This window comes from Misgurnus anguillicaudatus, chromosome 2 (genome assembly GCF_027580225.2).
Source record: "Misgurnus anguillicaudatus chromosome 2, ASM2758022v2, whole genome shotgun sequence".
Lineage (NCBI taxonomy): Eukaryota > Metazoa > Chordata > Actinopteri > Cypriniformes > Cobitidae > Misgurnus > Misgurnus anguillicaudatus.
The window spans coordinates 565,888-591,348 of record NC_073338.2 but is presented as its reverse complement, the minus strand read 5'-3'; the positions used below and the strand labels follow the sequence as shown (position 1 = coordinate 591,348).

At 39.0% G+C, this 25,461-nt stretch overlaps 1 protein-coding gene across 1 annotated transcript in view; it reads right to left on the bottom strand.

Annotated features, from left to right (window-relative positions):
* The window catches only part of LOC129441446 (dynamin-2), a 42,323-nt gene extending 17,209 nt beyond the window's left edge, over positions 1-25,114 (bottom strand). The window contains exons 1-14 of the mRNA XM_055201103.2: positions 24,779-25,114; positions 24,229-24,444; positions 23,497-23,570; positions 19,627-19,776; positions 19,131-19,334; positions 18,845-18,943; positions 18,109-18,269; positions 10,959-11,101; positions 10,464-10,599; positions 10,317-10,384; positions 5,583-5,721; positions 4,084-4,170; positions 3,884-3,954; positions 3,675-3,726 (exon numbers count right to left, since the gene is read on the bottom strand). Of these exons, the coding sequence (XP_055057078.1) occupies positions 3,675-3,726; positions 3,884-3,954; positions 4,084-4,170; positions 5,583-5,721; positions 10,317-10,384; positions 10,464-10,599; positions 10,959-11,101; positions 18,109-18,269; positions 18,845-18,943; positions 19,131-19,334; positions 19,627-19,776; positions 23,497-23,570; positions 24,229-24,389 (1,545 nt within the window). The 5' untranslated portion in view covers positions 24,390-24,444; positions 24,779-25,114. The remainder of the gene's footprint in view (positions 1-3,674; positions 3,727-3,883; positions 3,955-4,083; positions 4,171-5,582; positions 5,722-10,316; positions 10,385-10,463; positions 10,600-10,958; positions 11,102-18,108; positions 18,270-18,844; positions 18,944-19,130; positions 19,335-19,626; positions 19,777-23,496; positions 23,571-24,228; positions 24,445-24,778) is intronic.
* Between the last annotated feature and the right edge of the window lie 347 nt (positions 25,115-25,461).

The following is a 25,461-nucleotide window of genomic DNA, read 5'->3' as shown; positions in this document are numbered from 1 at the left end:
ATGGATTTTTTTCCAGAAAACTTCTTGTATAAAATAGATTCAAGCACTTTCAATGACCTGTTTCTATGTATGTATATTTTCAAAAACTTCCCAGTGCCTTGAATTTTTTCCCCAGATTCACAAACTCTCAAGGATTTCAAGGACCCGTGGGAACCCTGCTTATATTTTATCACTTCACCGCTTACGTGTTACAAGAGAATGGGTACTTGGGGAAATGCTTTGCTTTTTCATTCAAAACAATAAATTGGCCTGAAAACACAAAATAATTACTATGAACATTAAAAAGTAAATTTTTACTATGGTAGGTCTGAACAATGTCAGGTTTTTGTGATATAAAATAAGCAGTTGCATCTAAAAACATAGTTTAAGTATCCGAGGGTCTTGCTGGTTCAAGACCTGCGAGATTTAATGGCCGATTTTCAACTAGGATCAGGGCACAGAGCCAGGGCATTTTTTGTGGAAAAGCGCAACACAAGTCTGGTGTCTCACAAAGTTCCCATTTTGAGGGAACACAACACTTCATCATGTTTGTTCATGCTATGGGTAATGTCTCCAGCATGTATGACAGCATCAGGCACGTGTCAAATCATGCCTATTTAAAGTGCCCATATTATGAAAAACTCACTTTTTCTGGGTTTTGGGGTGTTATTTTGTGTCTCTGATGCTCTCACACGCATACAAACTTGAAAAAAAACATCCATGCTGTTTTGAGTGAGATACACGTTTCTGAATGTCCTCTGCCTTGAGTCTCAGATTGCGCGAGTTCAAACTCAGCTACGTTGTTACGTAACTAGCCGTTTCGTCACATTCAGTTTGAATTTTCCCACCCACCACCCCACTCGCAAGTCTCCACCCACCAGGAGCTAGAGAGAGCACAGAGCAGTCACTTCGCTGATACCCTCTATGCCAGTGGTCTCAAACTCCCGGCCCGCGGGCCATTTGCGGCCCGCCCTCCCCCTCTCTGCGGCCCGCGTCACCCTTCAACAATATAACGTAATCTGGCCGCAGAAAGATTTTTATTTAAATTAGTTTTTTTTATATAAACGTTTAAGGGTCCGGTCACATGTCGCGTCTAACAACGCGAGTTAAAACGAGTCGAGGCGTTTCTTAAAGTATGTTTACTTTTCAAAGTGCTTGCTTGGGAGTGGAGGTTGCACAGCGTGGGGTCGCGTCACCCGTTGCTACGCAGCCACGAGCGCGCGCTCCGTGATGGCGAGGGTAACGGAATGCGTGATCGGGTTTTAATTCCTCTCGCGTCAATCATATCATTGTCACAATGCGATCAGTTCATCTGATCGCGACTTTGTAGTGTTTGTCCAGAGAAGATTTGTTTCTTCCGGGTGGATACTCTGTTACTCAGAGAAGAGCTGCTGTGGGGTTATTACCGTAGTTCACATCAAGTCACAGCTTCTAATGGAGACACCGCAGTGGGAGATGTACTGCAACAGTTTAATATTAAACTACGGATGAGAAAATGACCCATCAAAGTGCCCAGGTTAGGAAAAGAGGAAAGATGAGGAGAAATTACAGAGGATACAAGTATGTACACTTCTATATGAAATATATATGAAGTATAATACATTATTATCTTGCTTGCTTATACATGGAGCAGTATTATTTATTTTTACTGTCCAACTAGCTTATGTAACATTGACTACCCATCCAAATGTTTTTAGGATCACTTTCACTTACGGTATTAATATTTTTCTAAATATAATAGCAAATTCATTAAAACGGTGGAATAACAAAAAGGAACATAATAAAGTCAATACTATGACTGAAAACAGTCAAAAATAAATAAAAACAGAAACACTTACTGTTGGTACATTTTTTATAATAGTTTATAAATGCATAGGAATTAAATTTGTTAGTTTTAATAGGCCTTAGTTAATAATTCAAAGCCTAATAAGGTTAAAAAAAATTACTTTTATAAAATAATGTATATTAAAAAATAAAAAACACTGTTTATATATTTTCAAGTATTATTATACATTAAAATATATTTTAAAGAAATATTGTACTTTTTTGAACGTTAAAATAGCTCTGCGGCCCTCTGATGAAATGTCAGTCTCAGAAATGGCCCCAAGCCAGTTTGAGTTTGAGACCCCTGCTCTATGCTGTTATCATGTCTCACTGAAACAACAGCGCTATTTGGATATTATGGATTATACTCCCGCCTACTTTTAAAAACAAAGTTTTAACGCATGGTTATTGGAACCTGGAGTAATCTTATATACAGTGTGTTACGATGCAAATAGTCATCAGATTGTAGGCGATAAGACCTTCATGCGAAATCTGATGTAAACAACAGTCTATGTATCTATATTTCACGGATTATACGCATTTGTGGACAAAAATGGTAATTGGATGTATTTTATTGGACTTTCATGGATCATTCACACATCTGAAATAGACTGGATTCGATTCGCGATCGATATCAACACAAAAGGTAAGAAGTCACCTTATATTTTGCATGTTGTCATCTACATTTATGATGCTAGAGCATCTGTATCTCAAAACAGAGATCATACATTGATGCTAATCCCGTAAATTATACCTTTTAAATGTATAGTGATGATAAAATTGTTTGTAAACAGTAGGCTATATAGATATTTTTGCAGGCTAGATAGTTTGCAGCGTGGTTTCGAAAGTTAAAAAAAATATTTAACGGCTTTATTTTACAATTCTACAAGAACTAAGTAATAGTGCTTTTTTGCCAAACTAACCGAGACCGAGCCTTACCGCCCCGGCTTTTCTGACGAGGCTAACCCCTGAGCCTCTTGTAACTTTACGGTCCGGACCTCCCGCTAGCTTCTAGCAATTAGCACGCGGCCCACAAGCAGTATACATCCCCCGCCGGGTCTTAATTTCTGTAATTTGCGAAAATAATGTGTTTGAAAATGTTTTTTAATGGGAATATGTTAGCATTGTCCAGGGAAAACGAGTTTATTGTTGAAACTGCTGCATCACAATTGACTCTGGAATCATTGTGTGTCATGAGTTTCTTCTCCTGTAGTGTACTTATTAGTGATACTTTTCTGCATGATTTGTCTGTTGGCAACATAAACAGTTAATAATAATAATATATAAAATAATAACACAGTATGGTCTGTACTGCTCACGATATCACTATGCACGTGCACATGATGTTAGTAGTGGGGCGTGATCAAAGGAGCAGCAGCTCATAAATATGTAATGACTAGCTCAAAACGGCTCAATCTGAACTGCACTGAAACAGAGGCTACTAGAGATGGGTAACAATCTTTTCCTACAAGCTATTTCGAGCAAACAACTTTTGAAACATGCTTTATGGAACTCATACACCTATTTAACTTGTGGAAAAGCAGTCATAAGATGGGCACTTTAAAGGCTAGTGCAAAGTCAGGTGACATAGCAATGCGCACTACTTAAAACGTGACAGGCATTATTTCACTTCTCGCTTCTTTGTCTTAAGGAAGACTTGCCCTTGTGTGTTTGTGTCTGGCAATAAAATGAGTGTTAGTTTGGCCATAATTTAGCAACTTTATGAGTGATATAACCAAGTTTGCTAATTTATTAACTTTGTCAATATTTGTGACTACATTATTTAACATGACAAATTATTAGTGTTGAGTGTGACATATGCATGGAGACCTAAACAAACACATATCACATACAATTCACTACTGACTAACCTGGTTACCAGCAGAAGTGTTCTTGTTTGCCTGGCTGCTTCGCTGCTGAGCACTAAGAGAGAGATGACCATACCATTTTATTCACTATTCAATCAAAACTTTATAATGTATCTATTTACTTCTTATATTAAACGGTGAATGTGAAAATTGACTAGTTTGAATAATTAATATTAAATATTCAATGATTTCTTCTCAATTGTTGCACCTACTTTGCAAAGCCAATGAAATCCTCATGATTGGTGTTGATGTACGCGAGCTGAACATCAATAAGCAGCAAAACCTGCAGAAATGTACAAATGCATCTGTGTAATAAACATTCCCTGTTTTAATGAATGACTTTATTATATGAGTTCATACATAGCAAGTAACATGTTTTATGTACGCTGAATTAATTCACTGTATGTCATACCTGATCTTTGGCACGGCTCTCTCTGTCACGGATGTGAGAAGTAACAATTCGCTCGGTTTCCTCTCGCAGTTGTGGGAAAGAATCCAGCTGGGGATAAAAACATCTGATTCATTAGGTTTCTACAGAGTGTTCATTTAACTTAATATAATTATCAGAACTATTCACACAATTGAATAGATTTATCTAAACATAAACTAGGGGAATTGTAAATACAAGTAAATCTTAAGTTCACTCAACTTATTCTGATGAATTTCAATTTCACCTCAAAAAAATAATTCATTTGTGTTGAGCCAACTACCGTAAAACTTCAAATAATAGCCGAGTCCCAAATAGACGCCTGTCTCTTTTAGACGCCTGGTGTGACGACAGGTTTGGGTAAATAAACGCCTGTCTCAAATAAAGGCCTGGTCTGTTTTTTAGTTTCGGGTTGTATTTAATCTTCTAAAACCCGTCAGATACTCTGTTTAAGACAGTTCTATGGTGCAGATTGAACACGCTAAAGTTTGTTTTGCTTACCGGTAGATGTCACGTGACAGAAGCGGTCGTTCCTTTACTCATCACTATGACAACACAACAAGCTTCGTCGCCAGGATTGAGGTGATGATGACAGTAGCAAAGTGGCAATCGGGAGAGTCAGGATTTTTCCCGGTGGGCCGGTAGTGTTTTGGGGCCGCTGATAATAGCCGGGCTTTTAAGTCTTTTGTCATGCATGCACTCCCGCCACACATTGTATTTCTCACGCGGAAATACTATTTATCATATTTAATATGCTGCAGCGCCTAAAATGTATCTGGCCGCACTGCTGTCTCTCTCTATCAAGCCCGTCTTCCCTAGAGTTCTAGTCGAGCGAGCCAATACAAAAAAAAGAAAGAGGCTACACAATAGCCAATCAGAAAATAGGACTGTTGTATCTGGGTAAGATTTCACGCAACAACCAATAAAAAAACATATCATTGTTTGCTTTATTTATACTGCCAATAATTTAAGACTGTTGTTATTACACGAACTAATTTGTTAAACACATTCAAATTAAAAATAAAACGTATGTGGTAACCTCCTGCTGTCATGCTGGAACAATTAAATTAAAAGCCTGTCTCTTATAGACGCCTGTCTCTTTTAGACGCCTGGTGTGATGATAGGTTTGGGAAAATAAAAGCCCGGGCTATTATTTGAAGTTTTACGGTAATATAACTTTCTTCTGTTAGATTTTTTATGTGTAATGAATGAATGAATGAATGGTGGTGTCAGGAATCAGCAGTGAGTTTAGTGCATCTGCATGAACATTTGCACATGATTGACTCATCGAGTGAAGCTGCATACATGACAAAAAAATAAGAAGGCCTGAACCTCCCAGTTCACCACTGCGGTCATCCCCAAAAACAAACAAAAATTTACTGAATAGTGTATTAATGTGTGCACATCTAAGACACGACTTGAAAGATTTATGACATCAAATCAGCCTTAAATCTATCAGTGTAAACAGACTGTTTTAACTTTACCTTATTAGAGCACTGACGGACTGTGTTGATCAGCTCTTGAACCACCAGGTCAATACATTTAATACATGGCTCCTTCAACTTTACAACCTGTTTCTTCACTATCGCCTCAAAGGCCATGTCTGGAGTAAATAAACCCGTCCTGCAAAACAGATGAAAACAGATTCAGATTGTTTTCATATCACTCATATTCTTTAATCACACTTATAAAACGGTTAGTTCCAATCATTGATTCTGATTGGTCAATAGGTGTGCTTTATTCACGATAAAACACTGCTATGACCGCTTCACCCAACAGTTCTATTTAATATCACTGCGCCCTTAGCAACACCCTTAGCAACACATAAACATATAATGAGACAAAGTCTGAGAACAGTTTGTTGTTTTTATTTGAGCTTTCATGTTGTTGTTCGCAGTCAGGGACTATTTTTTCTAGCGGAAGGAATGCTTTTATTGATTTAACTTCATGAAAGTTGCACTAATATTTTTTTTACTTTAATATTGTGTGGTAACCGTTTTATAAAAGCAATAAGGTACTCGAGGCAAGCGCTGTACCGTGAATAAGTAACGGCTGAAGGGGTTGCAGGCACTCCGCTTCGCGTCGTGCCTACTTATTCACGATACAGCACAGCCTCTCGTACCTTATTGCTTACATATGATCAGATTTGGCTTACTACATGACTTGGCAAACTACTTAAACCAGTCAGAATTGAAGACATCTTGGTTATCAATGTAACCTCCGTTCCCTGATGGAGGGAACAAGATGTTGTTTCAATGACGAGACACTTTGGGTTTGCCCTAGAGATAAAGATCTTCTCTGATCTTTAGAAAAAGCTAAACTTTTTCAGATTTAAGCTGTGGAGCCAAACTGAGTTTCAACCCCATCAACTGATGGTTAAGCACTGTGGCAAGAGGGACACAATATCATATTTTCTCCATCAGGGAACATACATTAAAGTCATAACAGAGACACTTTCAATTCTGATTTTTTTAATTGATTACTCTTTCTTACACTTACTCGACGTTGTGTAGATGAAGTAATATTATTGGTCCCTATACTAAATGCCACATCTCTGTGGGTCTTCCTCACGGGAAGCTTCCGAAAAGATGCCACTTCAGGACATACAACCGCCTTTAGTGGGGGCCCTGGCCAGAGTGATGGATATTACCACAAAGGGTAACAGTCTAGCAAGGTCTGATCATGCCTTGCCCCTGAATGAGAAGGTCTTGGCTCAGGGAAAACCAGGTCTGGTTGGGTCAATATGGGGCAACTAAATTGACCTACTTCTGCTCCTCCTTGTCCTTGCATAGTATGTGTGCGATGAGGCTCACTATGTGGGGCCTGCAGAGATTTCATTGTCTGCTGACTTCAAAGGAGGAGGCAATGAGCAAGTTCACCTTAGCAATCTAGAGTACCACATGCTTTCCCTGAATCAACTGTAAAAACCTCCTCAGGGCAAGCATGACTGTCAGAAACTTGAGGCAACTGATATGCCAACACTGATGAGACGCTGTCCAGAGACCAGAGATTTTATGCCCATGGACTGAATGTGCGATGCCCGCCTCAAGACACAGCCCTGTAGCCAGGGTTAAAGTGCCTCATATGCATCAATCCAAAGAGAACCCCTGCTGCCGAGGATGCCAAATGCCTCAGGAGTCTCTAAAACTGTTGAGTCATTTTAAGTCAATTCAAATGGCTTACTACCTGAGTGTAGGCAAGGTGGCCTCCGTGGCCTTCGTGAAGATGTGGAGCAACAGGGCAAGACCAAAGGGGAGGAACTTTAACTGGTACACTCGTCCCTTGAAAGCAAACCTTAGAAACGCCCTGTGTCAATGGAGGATCGACACATGAAATTATGCCTCCTTCAGGTCAATAGCTGCAAACCAATTCTGAAGTCATATTGATGTAATGATACGCTTCTGTGTGAGCAGCCTGAAATAGGATAAAATAGAGACTGTTGAATCCTGTTAACATCTTGGCAGGTGAAACGCCCTCAATCCGGTGTGTCTTTGGTTTAAACCTAGTTAAAGCGCAGATACCTTGGTGAGTGCCGAGAGAACTGAATCACATAGCCGAGATGGATCATCCTTTTTAAACCATCGTGAAGTACTGGGGAGCATAGTCCATGCTGCCAGGAACCGTACGAGAGTAACAATCTGTTTTACCATACCTGCGGGGGTGTTTGGACAGCTAAATTTTTTGTTGGAGGGGACGTGCAGCATCCTTCCAGACCAATTAAATTTGCAACCACTCAGGTATTGTGCCATCCTACGGATGAGGGAGGCAAATATGCTGCATGCTGGTAAGACCCAGGGAGAGTGAAAACTGCTCTTCTATTGGGGTGGTGGGTATACAGGCAGGTAGGACCCCAACTCGCCCCCAAAAATGTTTGAGACAGTTGTGGTCCTTCCCACTGTCAGGATCAGCATCAGTGTTCCTTTTTATCAAAAACTTGTTAGCTAGCTTGTGACCAGTCAGCCAGAAAATGGAAAAAAAGGAAAGTGGTCCAGGAAATCAGGGCATTCATGTCAGAGTTTTACAACGTTTACTACTCAGTCAGAGTTGAATTACTTATTTCCGCCCCCCCCCCCCAAAAAAAAAAAGATTTAATGTTATATTTTTTCATTATGGCTTAATCGATCTTGAACGATTTAAAAAAAACGAATAAAAGAAAAGGCAGATATTTCAGTAGAGGGGGTTGTTTGTGAAATCAGCGGATGACCGGTATGTTAGGCCGTGGCAAAAGAGTTCATCATTAATTTTATTTGATATTTTATTTTATTTGGTTCTTGATAGGGTTACAATACACAGGCCTACGTAGCTACATAACTTGCGTGATGTTCCCAAACCTTTGGTCTCAGGTCACGAAAGCATCAAGCAGCTCCATACGCCAGCATCAAAACAAACAGAGAAATTAAAGTCGGGAATTTACATCATTAATATTACCATGCTGGTTTCTATGGTTCATTCAATTCAATTTTATTTATATAGCGCTTTTCACAATTGTTAATTGTTTCAAAGCAGCTTTACATTAACAGATGTAGGAAAAGTATAGAAAAGCGAGCGTAGTAATAATGTAACGTATACAGTAGAGAGCAGTAAGCTAAGCCAAAGGTGGCGGACTCTCCAGGGGATGAAAAAACCCCCTAGGAGAAAAACCCTCCTGGCTAGTCCAGGGGGAAAACTCTTAGGAGGGGAAAAACCCAAGATCATAAGCATATGTTGTTGCCAGTTTACAGGGCGATGTACCCTAATGGCTGTTTCCAAGTACATTTAGGCTGAAACAAAGGGCAAAATAATATAATAAAAGCAGGACCCTGTTTTTTCCAACCCACGCATCACTAATCAGGACTGATGGAGGTAAATAGACAACGACGTTTTTTGCAACTGGAATGGTTAAAGCTGTAGTCTACGATGTTAAAAATCGGTCGAGAAAGCCTGAGACAGTTAGTAAGTTTTTAAAAAAACTCATCCCGCCCCTCTGTGCTACCTGATCTCTCCCACCGGGAAAGACCTGAACAACGTCACTCATTCAAGCTGTGATCACTGGTAGTAAACATCAGAACAGAGATTTACCGAGCAGTAAACACATAAATCCTTGAAGGAATGAACAGTTACAATTATGATTATAATTGACGTTATTTACTTTCACAACAACGTTTGGCATACGTTTCCCCTCATGAGCTTCAAGAAATGACTTTATAAATATAATTACTTTGACCCGTGATACGTGATGCTAAACGGCTAACATTACAATGCCGACGGGCAGCATGAGCATGTTGTCAGATTGATAATACTATATTTATGTAACACCTCACACAATCTTTGTAAATATAATTATTTTGACCCGTGATACGCGATGCTAAACGGCTAACATTCCGATGCTGACCGGCAGCATGTTGTCAGACTCATAAAAAGATATTTATGTAACACCTCACACAATAAAAATATAAATAAATGCGTACCTGTTCAACAAAAAGTCTGCCGTGTCGGCGCCGGTTTTCAGCCCCAAATCTCCCTGAAGCTTCCTCCAACGGTCAATGGCGGACCCTATATTGATTCTACTTAGAGTCCGGCGTTTTTCACATTTTTTTACCTCTGCTCTTTCTTCAACAGACTTTTTCTTCCAACCTTTACTGTAGGGACAAGCAGGGGCTGCTTGCTGCTGTCGTTTAGTTTTTTTTCCATTAGTGAGATGTTGCTGCTTCGCTGGCTACCATACACTGACACAAATTTCATGTCGCAGGCAGGAGAGGGGCGGGGTGGTGTGCGATGGGGTGGAGACGTGAGTTTCCGGCCGGACAGTTTAAATTGGTCAACTTATCTGCTACCATACACCCAATAGACTGAATGGATTTTTTAAATTCTTTTTTCTCTTCATATTGTTAGGATTTTACTGTAGAACCATAACCAGCATCTAAACGAGATTATTAATAATGAACAATCTTTGAAATCGTAGACCATAGCTTTAAATGTAGCTTCTCAACTTGGTCCATCTTTGTTTTTACTACCAGTGTTTGTGGTCTGTGTAGAATTGACGCATTTTTATATTTTTGGAGAGTTGCGTTTCAGGCTACGCAAAGCTACACACAGCCAAGGCCAAAGGTCCTATGCTGAAATATAAATGGACATATTTATACTCAAACCGAAAATGTCAAAGATGAAATAGCAATCCAATCCATAAAAAAACAAGTTAAATGTCTTTCTCATAGACAATCACAATCAAACACTCTCACCTGATACCATGGATGTTCTTGATGGCATAGCTGATTTCACGACGCATTTCTTTCTCATCACACTCCATCTGTGGGGTAGCGATATTTAAGAACAACTACTTTATAATAAAATATCTACAGGTTTAATCTGATTCTTCTGCTGCTTGCCTTGACCAGCTCAAAGGGAAAACGCTCATGAAATATGCGGTTGATCTTGGCTCCACCAGACAGCTCAATAGTGTCTACTTGATCACCGGAACCTTCGATACGCTTCTCAAAATCCACAGAAAACTGCTGGACCATCCTGACAGATAAAACACAGAAAATGACTTCATAAACTTTCTGAATATGACACCCTTGGTAAATATGAGCAAGAAAGAGATGAAAAAACCCTTTTTTCCTTGAAAGAAAAACAACAACAGTTGCAAACACAACACAGAGATATAGAAAAACAACTTTTGTTAAATATGTGTGTGTCACAATCATTTGTGAAAGTTTATTCATGAACTGTACTTTTAAGCTTTAATTGGTTGATTCACTTTATAAATCTAGTCTGAAGGACTTGAGTAAGGATCATGTAATATAAGAGCAGGAAAATCTACTGAGAAAGTAAACAGGATAGATTTCAATTGACGTCAGTATAATATAAAGTGAATAACTAACTGAAGCAAAGCTTTGGTCTTGCGTGAGGGATCATCGGGTCGGTAGTGCCGATACTCCTCAGCCTCTTTGTCCAGGGCAAGCAGTTGTGATTGGAGTTTACTGCGGAATGCTGGAAGAGTATCCCGGATGTGATTGGTCAGTTGCTATAGAAACACAAACACATAGATGTCTATTACATCCATACTTAAGTAAAGACACGATGTAAACGCATTTGCAAATGCTAGATAAAACTGTCATAATTTAGAATAGACAGAATTTTTTTAGGCTTTTTCTCTAGTCCAAAAAACAACACTACTGTTGACTTTCCTTCTCATTAACATGAAAGTTTTTTAACATATAACATAAAAATCTCTTCATCCTTCGGGCAGCCGCAGCCACATACAAGGCCGGAGTGGGACTCATTTTCAGCCCTGGAGTTTCATGCCTTAGACCGGCCCGCTTTAGGTCACGACTGACTATATTCAAATAATATCATTAAATCCATAGTACTTTAAGGCTGCAATAGTGCACTGTTCTCTACAGCCTTGCAAATTCATTGCATTTTTCAAATATATTGTTTCCAATTCAGTGCAAATATCCTAAAACAATTATGATTTTTGCCATAATCGTGCAGCCCTACCATAAGACATTTTAATATTATTCAAGTAAACTTCAAAAAACTACTCAAAAGAAACAAATATGTTTGTGTTTTCCACTATATTTCTAGTTCTAAAAATGGTGGGCCTTGAGATAATCTGTTGGGTTGAAAAAGTTTGGAAACCCCTGATATACAATACACAAGCAAGATTTATTAAGTATGCAGGGGAAACAGATGGAAAAAATCATCCAGGTGATGTAGTAAATCAAATATCCTTATTTAAATTTTTTGCTACTTAGATAATGTATATCGACAAATAACGTAAGGTACATTGTGTCAAAAAAAAAAAAATTATATATATATACCGTATATATATATATATATATATATATATATATATCCTTTCAAAATTTTGTTTTACTTGAGAAAACGTCATATTCATATAAACTTACTTTTTTCCAATAAATTGATGAGTTTTGCATCAAATAGAACCCTACAGGCATTGATGTACTACAGGCGGTGATGTACTACTACAGGCGGTGAAGTACTACAGTAATGTACTACAGGCAGTGATGTACTACAGGCGGTGATGTACTACAGGCAGTGATGTACTACTACAGGGGGTGATGTACTACAGTAATGTACTACAGGCGGTGATGTACTACAGGCAGTGATGTACTACTACAGGGGGTGATGTACTACAGTAATGTACTACAGGCGGTGATGTACTACAGGCGGTGATGTACTACTACAGGCGGTGATGTACTACAGTAATGTACTACAGGCGGTGATGTACTACTACAGGGGGTGATGTACTACAGGCAGTGATGTACTACTACAGGGGGTGATGTACTACAGTAATGTACTACAGGCGGTGATGTACTACAGGCGGTGATGTACTACTACAGGCGGTGATGTACTACAGTAATGTACTACAGGCGGTGATGTACTACTACAGGGGGTGATGTACTACAGTAATGTACTACAGGCGGTGATGTACTACAGTAATGTACTACAGGCAGTGATGTACTACAGGCAGTGATGTACTACAGGCAGTGATGTACTACTACAAGCAGTGATGTACTACAGGCGGTGAAGTACTACAGGCAATGATGTACTACTACAGGCGGTGATGTACTACAGTAATGTACTACAGGCGGTGATGTACTACTACAGGCGGTGAAGTACTACAGTAATGTACTACAGGCAGTGATGTACTACAGGCGGTGAAGTACTACAGGCAATGATGTACTACTACAGGCGGTGATGTACTACTACAGGCAGTGATGTACTACTACAAGCAGTGATGTACTACTACAGGCGGTGATGTACTACAGTAATGTACTACAGGCAGTGATGTACTACTACAGGCGGTGATGTACTACAGGCAGTGATGTACTACTACAGGGGGTGATGTACTACAGTAATGTACTACAGGCGGTGATGTACTACAGGCAGTGATGTACTACTACAGGGGGTGATGTACTACAGTAATGTACTACAGGCGGTGATGTACTACAGGCGGTGATGTACTACTACAGGCGGTGATGTACTACAGTAATGTACTACAGGCGGTGATGTACTACTACAGGGGGTGATGTACTACAGTAATGTACTACAGGCGGTGATGTACTACAGTAATGTACTACAGGCAGTGATGTACTACAGGCAGTGATGTACTACAGGCAGTGATGTACTAAAGGTGGTGATGTACTACAGGCAGTGATGTACTACTACAGGGGGTGATGTACTACAGTAATGTACTACAGGCGGTGATGTACTACAGGCAGTGATGTACTACAGGCGGTGATGTACTACTACAGGCGGTGATGTACTACAGTAATGTACTACAGGCGGTGATGTACTACAGGCAGTGATGTACTACTACAGGGGGTGATGTACTACAGTAATGTACTACAGGCGGTGATGTACTACAGTAATGTACTACAGGCAGTGATGTACTACAGGCAGTGATGTACTACAGGCGGTGATGTACTACAGGCGGTGATGTACTACTACAAGCAGTGATGTACTACTACAGGCGGTGATGTACTACAGTAATGTACTACAGGCAGTGATGTACTACTACAGGCAGTGATGTACTACAGTAATGTACTACAGGCAGTGATGTACTACTACAACCAGTGATGTACTACTACAGGCGGTGATGTACTACTACAGACTTTTATTTACTACAAGCGGTGATGTACTACTACAGACTTTGATTTACTACAGGCGGTGATGTACTACTACAGGCGGTGATTTACTACAGGCGGTGATGTACTACTACAGGCGGTGATTTACTACAGGCGGTGATGTACTACAGGCGGTGATGTACTACTACAGACTTTGATTTACTACAGGCGGTGATGTACTACTACAGGCGGTGATGTACTACAGGCGGTGATGTACTACTACAGACTTTGATTTACTACAGGCGGTGATGTACTACTACAGGCGGTGATGTACTACTACAGACTTTGATTTACTACAGGCGGTGATGTACTACAGGCGGTGATGTACTACTACAGACTTTGATTTACTACAGGCGGTGATGTACTACAGGCAGTGATGTACTACTACAGACTTTGATTTACTACAGGCAGTGATGTACTACAGGCGGTGATGTACTACAGGCAGTGATGTACTACAGGCGGTGATGTACTACTACAGACTTTGATTTACTACAGGCGGTGATGTACTACTACAGGCGGTGATGTACTACAGGCGGTGATGTACTACTACAGACTTTGATTTACTACAGGCGGTGATGTACTACAGGCGGTGATGTACTACAGGCGGTGATGTACTACTACAGACTTTGATTTACTACAGGCGGTGATGTACTACAGGCGGTGATGTACTACTACAGACTTTGATTTACTACAGGTGATGATGTACTACAGGCGGTGATGTACTACTACAGACTTTGATTTACTACAGGCGGTGATGTACTACAGGCGGTGATGTACTACTACAGACTTTGATTTACTACAGGCGGTGATGTACTACAGGCGGTGATGTACTACAGGCGGTGATGTACTACTACAGGCTTTGCAATAATCAGCCACGAGTGAACAGAATTGAAGTGGCTTTATACAAAACAAACAGGAAGTGGGAAGTGAAGCATGGCATAATGTGATTTCAAAATAAAAGTCCTAATAACAAAACAAACAGTACACAAGACAAAAACCCTTACACATCGAAGCGATTTTCACCAGAGTAGGTTCTCTCATCCAGACAGGCAATGTTTTTCTCTGGTGTGTGTGTGGTAGAGGAAATGGGACAACCACAAAATTGATGATGATTGGCTTAATTTCCATCATTAGCCAACCAGAGGCAGGCAGAGTTCATACACAAACAAATGCGCAGTCCGAGAAGTGCAGTGTTGCCAACTTGGTGACTTTGTCACTAGATTTAGCAACTTTCTAAACCCCTTTAACGACTTTACAAAAAGCGACTATGACAAATCTAGTGATCTTTTCTGGCGTGGTTGGAGACTGACGTGAGAGCATGTATCGCTCTCTTTTCTCAACTCACAGGCAGACCGGTCCTCGCGCTGCAGTCCGTCCGAGTCCCACACACCCGAAACGACAGAGCGACGGCAAGAACAACAAACTCAAAGATAGCAGTCGTAAACGCCAAGTATAAAAAGCACTAATTTTCCATCGTTGAGATGAAAGTCAAGAATGTTTATGTAGCGTGCAACTTATGCAGAGTAAGAAAGAGTCTATCCACGTCTGTAATTCTGATCTAATAAAGCACCCCATATCATCACATGCTGCAACCAAAATTTGTGGTATCTCTTTAGTGTCCAATTCATTCATTTAACAAATTTTATATTGGGGGCATCCAAGTTATTTGAAATAACTTTTTTAAGTAACGCAATAGTTACTTTGCCTGGTAATTAGTTACTTTTATAATGATGTAACGCAGTTACTAACTCAGTTACTATTTTTGAGAAGTAGGGCTGGGACAACGCGTTGACGTAATCGGCGACGTTGACACAAAAAATACGTTGACGCAAAAAATATGCGCGTCGATTCGTCAGACCCAAAAAGGCACCGCCGTAGAGTAGAAGCAACACCAGTGGCTTCAGTCCATGCCGGTTTCACACAGCAAGTGTGAGCAGTGCGTGTTTTTTTCAGCACCCATGTTAACAAGCATGCACCCCGTCGCATGAGTAGCGCGGGCTCACGGCTCTGTAGCAACAGTGCTGCAATCGTTTCTGCTGCGCTGCTCACGCTCAATTAAAGTGAACGTGCTTTGTTTATGGTTTAAATGCTTGTGGATTGACGCGAAAAAGTGTCATTTTACCATAAAATCATGAATGTGATGCCAAGTGTGTTTTAAACAGTCATGACTTTGAGCAATTTAACAGAAAGCAATAAAATATGTCACTGTTGCCAGAAGACTGCGCTGTCATTCACTCTCTGTACAGCAGTAAATGAGTCCTAATCTATCTTAACAAACTTAAGAGAAAGTGATTTAATAATATATGAAGAGTTTCTTGCAAAACGAGATAACCACCGTTTTTTTAATTGTTCAGAAATCGCGTTTTTTGGTTGTGCATTCCCAATTAATATCAATGCAACTGCAGTTGGTTTGTTTTGATTTAAACCTTCATAACTTAAAAAATACAGCTAAGTAGCACCATAAAACAAAAGAATAACATGATAACATAATAATAAACATGTTTTGACAAAAATGTAAAAAAATGGATTTATCTCGTTTTGCAACGAAACTCTTCATATGTGCTTCTTAAGTCTATAATTGTGTTTATATCTGTCATTAAATGGACCAGAACAGCATGAAAACAATGTCAATTAAACAAATCAAGTTATAAAAATTACACTGACCATCAAAAGGCACATTGAAGAGGTTTTGCTCATAAATGCATGTAAAATAAAGTAATTTGAACTTGAGATTTTTATACTGTTACTAAACTGCACAGTATGAGCTGCAAGCGCTTTATTGAATGCTACGTCTGACTAAGAATGCATTATTTTGCACTTGTATAGTCTTTTTTATTATGAAATTTTAAGAGCAATAAACATATATTGAAATGTTTCCATTCAGATATGTAAATCAACATGTATAAATTGCTATTAGTTAATTAATGGGGAGATAATCGAGAATCGAATCGAAGTCGAATCGGACTGATAAAATGAATCGCTAGATTAATCGGTGCAACGGAAAAAATAATCGCTAGATTAACCGTTTAAAGAAATAATCGTTTATCCCAGCCCTATTGAGAAGTAATTAGTAACTATAACTAATTACTTTTTTAAAGTAACATTGCCAACACTGATCCTACCCACTTGAAGTCCCATAAGATATTGCAGCAAAACAATAATAGAGGAAGAAGTTGCTACTCATAACTATATTATTAACATGTTCTTAATGACAGCAGCCTAAATATGCATCTTTAAAGAAACGTCAATGAAGCAGAAAACCGGCATAATATTGGAAATATTACTGTTTTTGGTAGTCGTGTCTAGCCTGGTTCATTAGTACAGAGAGTCTGGCCTCTCTCCATTGAAAAACGTTTACTTCCTTGTAGGCGGGTTCTCTGTTAAAGTTCAACACTATTGGATCTGCCCAGAGTCACTCAGGATCTGCCATAGGCGATCGCTAACGTGTGGTCGTGACGTATATATTATGCGCCGAAACCGGACGGAAACAACAAGTCTGAATGATCAGACCAACAAAACTTGGCAAACATTGTTCTTGCTCCGGCTTTAACTTCTGTATATTCTGCAGTTTTGCAACAACGGACCGAATAGCTTTTCTCACGTCTTTCTCCGCTGCCATTACTGAACTACAACTCAAACTGACGCACAACATCACTGTCATCGTTCTCAACCACTCCCTCTGTTTGCTGATTGGTCCTTCAAAAATTGTATTTTTCGAAACGCTAGAATAGACTGAAATCCCAGACGTAGTACTGAAGGAAAATAAAATTGAGCGGAAGTGCGTAGGAGGCCGCAGCCAGGCTAAGTCGTGTCTGATGTCAAAATTAAATTATTTTGGGTATATCTGATGAGCATTTTTTTGGTCTTATGAATGTTTTATTTGTGTCTATAATTCACATATAATCTTTTATTTGTTCTTATAGTTTTAGCTGTTTTATTTAAACATTTTTATTTACACATTTAAAAGCAGAGTGCACAATTTTTAAAAGCCAGTGTTTATATTTGAAATCACCTAAACAAACACGCCCCTACCCCAATAGAATCTGGACCTTCTTTTCATAGACCGGCCCCACACATACACAACCCAGGCAACGATGTCGGTTAGAAGACACGCCCTTTACTGCTGATTGGCAACAAGTGTGTTTTGGTAGTCGGCCCGAGTCCCTTTTCCAAAGTGTTTTTTCATAAATTGTGCACTCCGCCTTTAAAAATAACAAAATGCATCAATATATGCAATAAAACATATTGATAAATATTGTATTCTTTATCACGGTCACGTTCAGCCCCGTCTCCTGTCTATATCAGGGTAATTTTGTTAAAGTGTAATCTTGCACTAGTAAGTCCTCATTGTGTTTTGTGGTGTACTATACTGTGGTACCTGATTGAGGGCTTTCTGCAGATGTGGGGTGCCCATCCTGTCAGCCATGTGTCTGTAGGCCGGATGAGAGAAAAAAAATTTCCTTTCGGCTTCCAGAGCGGCTTTAATGTCCTTCTTCCCGTCTATGTCCTTTTGACTGCGGTTCACTACCCCAATATATCCTTAATGATGGACAGAGAGAGATCATTTGAGGAAAAACTCACTGCTCAAAAAGCATACAGGTCTACAGCGCTTTCATGACAGTATGATTGAATTTATAGGTGCCCATTATAAATCTAACATATTTTAAAATCTTTTCTTTTTTGGGAATACAAACCAAAAATATTGATAGTCATTTATGGCCCCTCTCCAATGCTACTTCTGACTAACATCAGATCATGATTTATAATCATGTTGAATATTTTCTTTTATTGTGTGGTCATTCAATGCTGTTCAAAGGTTTTACAGCACTCAGTCTTTAAACGTTTAGTCATTTTAGAATAACAGTAAACTCATCAAAATTATACACTAACACAAACATACTGTAGCTATTCAAATTATTTTGAGACCAAAAGCATTCACAATAAATTACTGTATATCTTTTGTAAGACTTTAGAAAGGGGTTAGGATCACTGTATGTGAAAAACATCTGTGCACGTGACTTAAGTTTTCAGGAAATATAAAAACAGTCAAATATAATAGCTCGAGTCAACAGGACTAATTCAAGAAGAGACATGAGGCAGGAAGGATTTCTTACCTCTCCGGAGTGGAAGAAGTTTGTTGTCCAAAACCTCTCGAGCATCTGTACCTTCATCCATGAGATCAAGTTTAGTGATCACACCAATTGTCCTCAGGCCTAAGATGATGAACATCATATAAATGAAGTAACGAGCACTGATGCTCATTTATAAGAAGAAATTTTTATATATTCATGGGTTCTTTATAAGATAATATGACATAAGAGATGATTGTCTGATATATTTCAGGACATTTAGAGTCAGTAATATATATATAAAGCATGATTTGATTTAAAGGACACTGACCCTGTGGATCCACGTCTTTGGCCAGTTTAAGAGCATCAGAGTTTGCCAGGTCTGTATTGGCAGGAGTTACAGCCAGGATGAGACAGCTCTCTCGACAGATGAACTGCATGATCATATCGCGTATCTGCTGTTCAATGTCGGCTGGCTGATCACCCACTGGCACTTTAGTGATGCCCGGCAGGTCGATGAGCGTCAGATTCAGCACTGCACAAATGCAAGGTGACATAATGATAACTTACCAGTAACAACATAGCCTACTGTATGTTAAATAAGATATCAGTATCAATCTTTATAATCTTTAAAAAAAACCTCGAGACAAACTGTATGCTTTCTTAGATTAAGGATAAGATAACTTAAGCTTTACCAATATGATGTGTACATACAAGATGCTTGATAAGTATCTGTCTTAAACATTGGGTTTGTAAATAAAATAAAACAGTGTCGAGTTAATGACAGGACAGCACAGATGGGACAGACAGTTTCTTTGCATCAGTACCGTGAGGGGAAAACACCCTTAAATTGATGGGAACGGGAGAAATGCCCTTATTTGCCCCAGTGATACGATCCGTCTCAGCCTCAATCTCCTGGCGGACTTCATCAAAATCTGTGAACTTTTTCCCTTTGCAGTGCAGAAACTCAGCCCACTCTGTAGAAGACACAGAAACAAATCCATACATGATGCAGAAATATGACAAGAATGACAACCTTTTCAAATCTGGTTAAGCAACACGTATAATCTGTTTTAACTAATAAAACACAAATGTTAGCTTTGCTCGTGAATATATCATTCAAATATTCCCACTTTACTTTCACTTTTACATTGAAATGCTTTTAAGCTCTTTAAATTTGATCAGTATGTGTATTCCCTAGGATCAAACCCAAGACCTTTTGTGCTGCTAATGCCATGCTGCATCAGATGGGCTACAGGAAAACAGCACATTAAAGGTCTCCTTAAAACGGACTGTCCAGTCACAATGAATCAATGGTCATCCCGCCACTTAAGAAAATTCATGCCATAAAACAATCTCAAACTTAAAATTTGAAATCAACAAAGAATATTACATGATAAAATGAAGTGCTGTTTTTCTGAGGTGTAACTACACAGAATTTAGGTTTTTTATAAAATGTCATAAAACTGTTGCCCACCTGTGCAATTTAATCACAATTTACTTAGATGATTTCATTTTGCATTACTATAAACTATACATGCAGTATATTCTAATAATGTGTAGACATAATTAAATAACTAAAATAGTTAATATGTGTGACCCTGCCAATGAAATCCAGACTAGTCTCATAATCTAATAATGAGATGAAGAGCTTCAGAGTTTCATCTTTGACATGATCTTTCTCAGTCAATATTTAAGATATCAAGATGATATTTTCTAGTATATTATGTATTTCTACTGTATTATATATATATCATGTACATTTTGTGAATTTTATAATAAAAACATATTTGTTTATATCTGTACATTGTAAAGTCTTTACTTGTTGTATATACAGTATGTCTATTTTTTGTATGTTTATTTTGTATTATTGTATTATTATTTGTATTATTATTTGTAGTGGAGGACTTTTATTATGCTTTTATTTTCATATTATTATGTTTTATTTTTCATCCTATTTTTTCATTTTTAAATTACAATCATAAGCTCATAAATTGTGATTCATATGGAGATCATGTTTTTCTGCTAACGTACAGAATTATGCTCTTTCTGTCTTCTGAGCAAAGTACAATGTCCAAGGACTTAAACATCATGTACTGAGAACAAGACATACGTTTTATGATTTCACTAGATTTGTGTTTAACTGTTTATGTTCTTAATCACTGACAAATTGAAGCTTATCTTCTAAATGACGTAGAAACTGATGACTACACATGTTTCAGCATCTTACTATAAATGTGTGTTCAACCTTGCAATCGGGGCTCTTAGGTTTTTAAACTTCTAGCACCATGGGGATGAGAGCCTATTCTGCAGAATATATAAAATTCAGACAAAGAAAATTCTGTCGACAGTGTGTCTGTGAGATCCTTGACTTTGACTCCTAGTGAGTATTATTTGATGCGGCTAAAATTCCACGACAATGCAAACCAATTTTCCCTACTTGTATCTTACCTTATATGTATTTATGTATGTATTCGTGTCTGTCTGTCTGTCTGTCTATCTGTTCACCTAATTCCACACCTTTCACATGCAGCCATAGCAAAAAGTTTTGAGAATGACCAAAATATTAATTTTCACAAAGTCTGCTGCTTCAGTGTTTTGTTATTATGGTATACGGAAGTATCATAGCGAGTGTTTCATAAGTGTCAAAGGCGTTTATTGACAATTATTGGTCAATTTTTGCAGTGTTGATCCCTCTTCTTTTTTCAAGACCTCTGCAATTACCCTCCGGCATGCAGCTGTCAATCAACTTCTGTTCTGACTGATGGCAGCTCATTCTTGCATAATCAATTCTTGAAGAGAGAAATTGTGGGGTTTGTTTGAGGATTGAGCACAAGTTCTCAATGGGATTAAGGTCTTGGGAGTTTGACCATGGACCCAAAATTTCAATGTTTTGTTCCCTGATCACTTTGCCTGATGGCACGATGCTCCATCAAGCTGAAAAAGGCATTACTCATCAGCAAACTGTGCGTTGTATGGTTGGGAGAAGTTGCTCTCGGTGGATGTTTTTGTACCATTCTTTATTAAAAGGCTAATTCAGCTGTTGGATCTGGGCACCACCAGTGCAGAGCTTGCTCAAGCATGACGGTTAGAGGTAGGAAGGTAAGAATGTATAGTATATAATAGGGATGCACCGATAGGATTTTTTTGGGCCGATACCGATACCGATTTAAACAGACAACTTCTGGCCGATACCGATGCCGATACCGATATTAAACAGTTTACAACACTATACAGTTGTTCTATTAGCTAGTTTATTTCTGCATCAAATTATTTTTACTGAACATGGATAGTATCTAATTAACATTCAACTGACCAACATAATAAGAGGCACAAATTAAGCTAAAACAAATATAATAAGACAACATGACAACCTTCAAAGGTGGTTTTTGCTATTCAGCATTTCTTTTATTAACAACATTAACAATTTATTTTTTACATATAATGGATTTCTTTAATAAACATAAATAATGCCAGTGCTATTTCTTTAAACAGAGTATAAATATTGCTACTTCAAAAAAAGTTGGACTTCTTGCCCCACTAAAGTGCAGTCTGTTTCTTTTATTGTCCAAGACATTTGAGCCAGCTCAACAAAGGTTTTCTGTCTGTGCTTAAGTATAGTGCACACTAGGGCTGGACCAGAATGTTCGAATATTCGTTCCGTTGGTTGACATTTGATTTTCAGTTTTGAGATTCGAATATATATATATATTTTACAGCGTTAATGCAGAGCTTTTGCCAAGCAGGAAGTGCGCTTCACGCTCCAGCTCTATAGGTGGCGCAGAGAGATCAACATCCATAGCCAACAGCCATCAAACGCAGCCAGTAGAAGAAGAGATCGCCTCAAACGGAAAGCGGGCTTCCTGCTTTGGCATTCACGCTAATAGTGTTGTAAATAACGTTCAGTTTCTTGCAAAAACGGATTGATTTGCTTCACAAGACGTCAATATGTCACACGGAGTTATGGGGGATTACTTTTGTATTAGATATACATGTTTAAAGTGGCGGATCGGTTGACTTGCATGACGGAGCACTGGGGTTTCTGCAAAATATCTTCTTTATTGGTTTACTGATGAAAAAACATATTGGATGGTGTAAGTGTTAGTAAATAAACTTGATTTTGAAAGTATTCTACCGTTTTATTACAGTTTGTTGACCTTCATTAATTTGTTAATTTATTTACGTTGTTTTATTTAAATGGCCTAAGTTACCCTTAACGTAATAAATAATTACTATGCTTCTAATTTCTGATACGGGAGTGTTTGTTTGTTAGAAAAATGTTAGGCTACCTTATTAAAAGTATTGCTGGTGTTTTGTTTCACTAATGCTGTTCTCGCAGCACGCGTGACAGGCACGCCGCTACATACACACACAGATTCCTGCCTTTATTAAAGAGAAAAATATGTATGTTCAGCTCCTCCTTCCGAAGCTTTGAATATTTGATTTGATTTCTACTAGAGCTTCGAAGCTCAAATGGTATTCGGAACAGTCCTAGTGCACACCCAAACATTAAATCATTTTAATTGAACAACAGACATGCAAGTCATTGCCTTTATGCGGTTAATTAATAAACAATCGGTATCGGCCTTTCTCGTGCTATTGCCGATATGCCGATGGTTTCAAATTCATCAAAAATCGGCCGATAAATATCGGCGGCCGATGCATCGGTGCATCACTAGTATGTAATATGAGTTTACCTGTGTTAGCACTAATCAGCTGCAAAACAAGAGGTCTCCGGGTGACAATGCCAGACCCACGAGGCAGAAAATCCCTGTAACACAAATCACCATTGTTTATTCATTACAATGCCTCAAAACGGCAACATACAACAGCAATGTCTACATATGTTGTTGTTGAGGACTACTACGTGTGCTTATGTTCCTCCAAATACCTTTGCTTGAACCTTATCAAAATATACCCATATCTGTAATCTGTGAAATATTCTGTCTGCTAGTCTGCTATGTTGTCCAGGCCAATGAATTAAACATTATTTGTTCTTCTCTTCTGATGATCTAAAGTGTGTCCGCTCCAAGTTCCAACATTAATCAACAGTCTTCTCAAAGCATAATAACAACAGGTTTACAGTATCGAGTACATTTTCAGGAAATATGAATTTAATTCCAAAAAAATATTTTGTCTAATCACGGTACTGAAATTATAACTTCATTGAATAACACGACTGTGACAGGAGAAAATGTTTGCGTGAATTTTTAATGAAATGATATGCTCTTTGTCTTAATGAATGATATTATATTATGTATAGTACACAGTAGAGTTAGATTAGCCATCAGCTGCTTATTATCATAACAGTTTTACATTTAAAATAAATCAGGTCTGTAAAACAAATCAAGTCATTCATTGGTTGATGTTTATCTTCATGTTCATGATGACAGTGTAATTGAATGAATGAATGAAGGCACTTCACTCACTTGCCCACAAAGTTCTCGAGCACGGAGCTTTTACCGGCGCTCTGTCCGCCCACCACGGCGATCTGCGGCAGGTCGAGGTTACAGCTCTGTCCGATGGAGCTGAAGGCGTCCTGTAGCCGGTTCACCAGCGGGATGAGATCCTCCATGCCCCTGTTCCCCATGATGGTGCTGATGCTGCGGTGTCTGCGCTATAGAGGGCGAAAGACGCGCATCCACCTACAGTATACAGACACAAACATTGCGCGCTTGTTGTGTCCGCAAGCACAGATTGTCAAGGACATTGCTGAATAACGGGTCACATTACTTACTTTTATTACTGGGGGCCTACTGTTGCTTAAATGCATTTGAGGTACATACGAATTATGTTATGGATGTAAACGTCTTGGATATAAGGAATGTGGTGGTATTTATTCAGGCCGATGTAAAAGATCTGGATGTAGGATATTCATTATAAAAGATGTAGATGCATACGCGCTAACTTATATTCTATCGCCACGGCCCGCCGCGCGCGTTGGCCTGTCGTTTATTGACATTATTCGTGAAGACTTACCGTTATCCTGATTCACCTGAGCCGGGTAAAAGCCGCCTTACAACTCAATGTCTTAATCCTGTTATTAATGCTAAAAACCTTGCTGTTGACAAACACATCTGCACGTCAAGCGATTTCAACCTGCAGAAGTCTTTCTCTCCAAGCGCGCATTAATCGCTCCGCAGCGCACCCGCACTCATTTCCCTGCGAGGCTGAAAAGCGACCAATAAACGACGGACGGGCGCTTTACCTCGCTCTTTACCAACTCTACTATGGTAAATGCTTAGCTCGTGAAGATGAGTTGAGTCCGGCTGGTGAGCACTACAGCGTCCAGTCACGACACCTCATTAAAATACACCAGCCACGATTTTAACACTAGCGGGTTCTCTGATTGGCCAGCTGACAAGCGCCCGCATACATCGCTCACCCGTTCTACCAATCAAATGGCGCTACAGGGGAAACGTCAAGTTACGTAATTAATATTCATGAGCAAATTTTCCTCCGCTGTAGTAGGACTCGAGCGTGACTAGGCTCCATCAAATCAGAGACAGTCAGACGAGGCTCTTTAGGATTTCTAGAAGTCACAAAATAAAATGGTTACAGACCATTATCAAAAATATGTGAGAGAAGAATTTTGATTCATTTTGCCCTGCTAAAAAACCAGCATACCAGCAAGACCATCATATGTTGTGTTTTGGTGCTGG